The sequence below is a fragment of the Lolium perenne genome, chromosome 1 (assembly GCF_019359855.2).
Source record: "Lolium perenne isolate Kyuss_39 chromosome 1, Kyuss_2.0, whole genome shotgun sequence".
NCBI lineage: Eukaryota > Viridiplantae > Streptophyta > Magnoliopsida > Poales > Poaceae > Lolium > Lolium perenne.
Genome location: NC_067244.2, coordinates 80,020,498 through 80,024,059, shown reverse-complemented (window position 1 = coordinate 80,024,059; position 3,562 = coordinate 80,020,498). Strand labels below are relative to the sequence as shown.

Below are 3,562 nucleotides of genomic sequence, written 5' to 3'. Positions count from 1 at the left end.
CCTTTTTAAACACATCTCGTCGAGGGGTTCAGCCCACTAGTCTGATCCCACGCAGCATATTCCATATCTGCCAATTAGTTGGGCTGCCTAGTGATCAGGCCCAACAACTGGATTGCTTCACTTGCCATCGTAGCTAGTGACATATATTTCGTTTGCCTCTCTTTTAGATATTCAAAGAAAACTCTTCTATGTTTAGATTAAATTATAAAAACATGTCAAATGTTCCATTGTTACAAAGTAAATATTATATTGGTATCTGAGGATAATACTCTAGCATCAAAAAATTATGACGTACTCAAATTTTGTTAACTTGTTTCTTGTGGGATAAAAAGAACACCGCTGAAACAAAATTACTTACAGATAGATATAAAAATACAACAACAAATAACTTTAAAGCATATACCAATATATAGAGGGTAAAATATAAACATCGACATTGTTTTGACATCTCTCCACGAGGACCCATGTTGTCCGAAATAGGGACAATTTTTTCTTTCGAAGTTTGTGAACTCGATGTTTTTCTTACTAGCAAAAAAAATCGATTTTTATTAAATAATCATCATAATTCAAATAATCTTAATGCATGATGGATTTCAAATAAGAAAACCTAGCATACAAACATTTCTGTGTAGTGCACTTGGTGTGTGAGTTCTTGGCATGTACTATTATTTTTGTTCGAGCTTCAAAACCCAATTCTACCTTTATGGCCACGTATAATTTCAGATGACAGGTTTTTGATTTAAAATTACATTATTATTGAAAATGTTGTGAATATATGCCTTTTCAAGTAATGAAGTTTTGCCGAAACCCCCAATTGTTCTTGGTTCATATGTGTCTTAAATACTACTTGATAAGCATTTGAAAATTAATTTCAAAGCTCAACAAAGCTATGCTAGATATGAAACCCAACGAAAACACAAGAAAACCAAAATAGAGAGAGAGAGAGAGAGAGAGAGAGAGAGAGAGAGAGAGAGAGAGAAAACGGAAGTAAATAAGATTCTAGCACATGGATCGATGATTTCCATGCGGCTCTATGAAAAAAATAAATCTTCATGGAGATTCCAATCATCACTATTGAAAACTTTAGCAACATTTATAACATGAACTACCCCACGTTACTAGATCCATAAAGAAAAAAAAGTACAATCATTTTCGGTGAAGCTACATATTTTGAGAAAGTTGATTCTCAATTTCGACCCTCGGTATTAGTCAAAACGACTTGAATTTACAGTTGGAGTATGAAAAAATGCTGTGTAGATAGAAACAAGAAACCTAATCGAGTCTCGATTTAGTTGTGACGCAAAATTCAACCATGTCCATTCAAAATCCCATGTTCTGGCTCCTGATTCCCGAACAGAGTTATGTACACTGCAGTGATTACCAGCCAAATTGGCGGCAAATTCAGAATCACGCCGCTGCACCGCTCGTCCCAGTGACCGCCACGCTGAACGGCTCCAGCTCCAGCGAGCCCTCGACCAAACCCACACCGCAAATTCCGTCTTCATCGCCGTCGTCTTCGCCGCATCCGTTCAGCCACGTAAGGTTCTTGGGATCCTCCCGTAGCAGCATGGCGTCGTACCGCGTGCTCGGGAACGCGTCCGCCCCGGTCACCCGCGCGGTGACCGTGGCCTTGCCTTTCTGAGTCGTGGCCCGGCGGCCCCTGGCGATCGAGCCGGCGGCTGAGCTCGTGGACGCGGATCCTAGGCGGCTTCTCGACGCTATGGAGGAGTGCATGCTCCGGTGCTGGACAGTCGGTCTGAGGTCCTCGTTCACCGCGCGCTTCGCGTCGGCGTTTGCCGACTTCCGAGAGCCGGTCCTCGTGAGGCCGCTGCTCGTGGCGGCTGAGGCGAGGCCGGCGGCTTGACGAGGCGGTGTGACCTTGATCTTTCGGCTGTAGTCACCGCTCCGTGATGCTCCTTTACTGGCTAACAATTCTCCTCTCGACGCGCTGAGAGAGGCAGAGAGCCAACTCTGGGTCGACGCTGTCCTGCTCATCGCCGCCGCCCCGTTGCCGTGGCATTGCTTCACGGCCGTCGGCGCAGATCGCGGCTTGGTGATACTGGAGCGCACGTCGTTTTGCGCGGGCTGAGCCGTTGACATTGCGGAACTCAGCTGGCTCGCGAACCTCGAACGTGCCACTGCATTGGCGCCACGTCTGGTTGTTTGTGTGGGGTGCTCTGAGGCCACTCTGGTTGACTTGAGGCTCGAGGCAGCGGTCGTGGGAGCGCGTGGCCGCGCGATCGTCGGCGCCGAGGGCCTGGAGTTTGACAACGACGATCCCATTGGTTGCCTCGCGGCGCCGGAGCTAGAGGAGGACACCTGTGCTTTGCCCTGGGAACGGGTCGGAGAAGAGGCCGCCGCGGCGCTCCTTGCCGTGGCCGGCGTGCGTGGGCTCGTCGCCGCGGACCCTGACGACGTGGATCTCCTGGACGCGTTGCTTGGGGCGTTGATCGACGACAAAGATGCCGACGACAGTGTCCTGACTTGCGACGGGCGATAGGACGATGCGAACGCCGACGTGTTGACCGAGGAGGAGTGCGACGCGGAGCTGCTCCTCGCCAGCCTCGACGTCGGGTTCCCATTTTCCCGGCGTGTCAGGGAGAGCTGCATCGTACATATTTGCCAAGATTAGCATCTAATCTGAATCTTCACATTAAGGTAATCACGATCACGAGGCACATACCGGCGAATTACTCTTAGCATATGACGCTGATGTAGCTCTTGTAAGCCGGTTCAGCGCCGCCGTGGTGCCGCTAGTAGCCACCGGGAAACAGAGAGGTGTCGCCGGAGGAGTCAGAAGCCTACGAATGATGAAGCGAGGCCATGAGGAATAGTGCAACAGAAGGAGGGATTATAGCAGTGTCCCCTGTGAATGCTTGGAATTATCATCACGTTCTGCTAGTCCATACCAATCGTAGTCGTGCTTCCCGGTTTCTGTCGATAGCAGCTCCGTTTCGCCACCGCTCCGCCTCGCCTTTCCCCTCCGATCGGCTGGTCCTATCCCTGCATCCCAAAAGCACTTCTTAATTAGCAATCAGAGTGCAGAACCAGGAAAAGCATAAGAGGAATTCAGGAGGAGGATCAGAATCATTCTCACCGATTTGGCCGGAGACGCGACGGTCATGCTGGCACTCCCGTAGGGCGGAGAAGAACTCGATGCTCTCGTCCTTGGCCGCAGCTCTCCCGCTCCCGCTGCGGCGCAGGAGAAGCTGCACCGCGGCAGCAGACGCGGATGCCTTCTTCGTCGTCCTCGGATGCGGATCATAGAGGAGCCTGCTGCTCATTTCTTCTGTGATAATGCAGCGTTGCAACGGACGGCGATCCTTGACTTGATTGTTCTACTAACTTGTAAGGATGGTGTGAGAATGGGAGGGGGTTAAGCAACCATTAAATGCGACGAAGAGAAGAGAAATTGAGAGAGCGGGATGGTATGATCGAGTACAAAACCGTTGGAACTGTCTGGATTTGCAACTTCCCTAGCCCTTCTGCTTCTTCTATTTCAGCTGGACGGTCCAAGTTTGGACACTACTTAGTACCTTTTTTTATACTCATCAAAGTTTCA

General features: G+C 49.5%; 1 protein-coding gene across 1 annotated transcript; it reads right to left on the bottom strand.

The window, feature by feature from the left end:
- Positions 1-1,305: 1,305 nt before the first annotated feature.
- On the bottom strand, positions 1,306-3,343 carry LOC127341518 (uncharacterized). The gene is made up of 4 exons (XM_051367413.1): positions 3,098-3,343; positions 2,910-3,003; positions 2,684-2,801; positions 1,306-2,604 (listed from the first exon to the last, which is right to left on the bottom strand). The coding sequence occupies exons 1-4, from the start codon at positions 3,282-3,284 to the stop codon at positions 1,408-1,410; spliced, it is 1,596 nt and encodes a 531-aa protein (XP_051223373.1). The 5' UTR covers positions 3,285-3,343; the 3' UTR covers positions 1,306-1,407.
- Between the last annotated feature and the right edge of the window lie 219 nt (positions 3,344-3,562).

What these genes read in the sequence shown, in the direction of transcription:
- LOC127341518 (XM_051367413.1), bottom strand. Translation starts at nt 3,284, where the DNA reads ATGAGCAGCAGGCTCCTCTATGATCCGCATCCGAGGACGACGAAGAAG. An exon ending in TCGCGTCTCCGGCCAAATCG is followed by an intron (nt 3,004 to 3,097) that starts GTGAGAATGATT and finishes TTTGGGATGCAG; the next exon opens with GGATAGGACCAGCCGATCGG. An exon ending in GGGAAGCACGACTACGATTG is followed by an intron (nt 2,802 to 2,909) that starts GTATGGACTAGC and finishes CATCATTCGTAG; the next exon opens with GCTTCTGACTCCTCCGGCGA.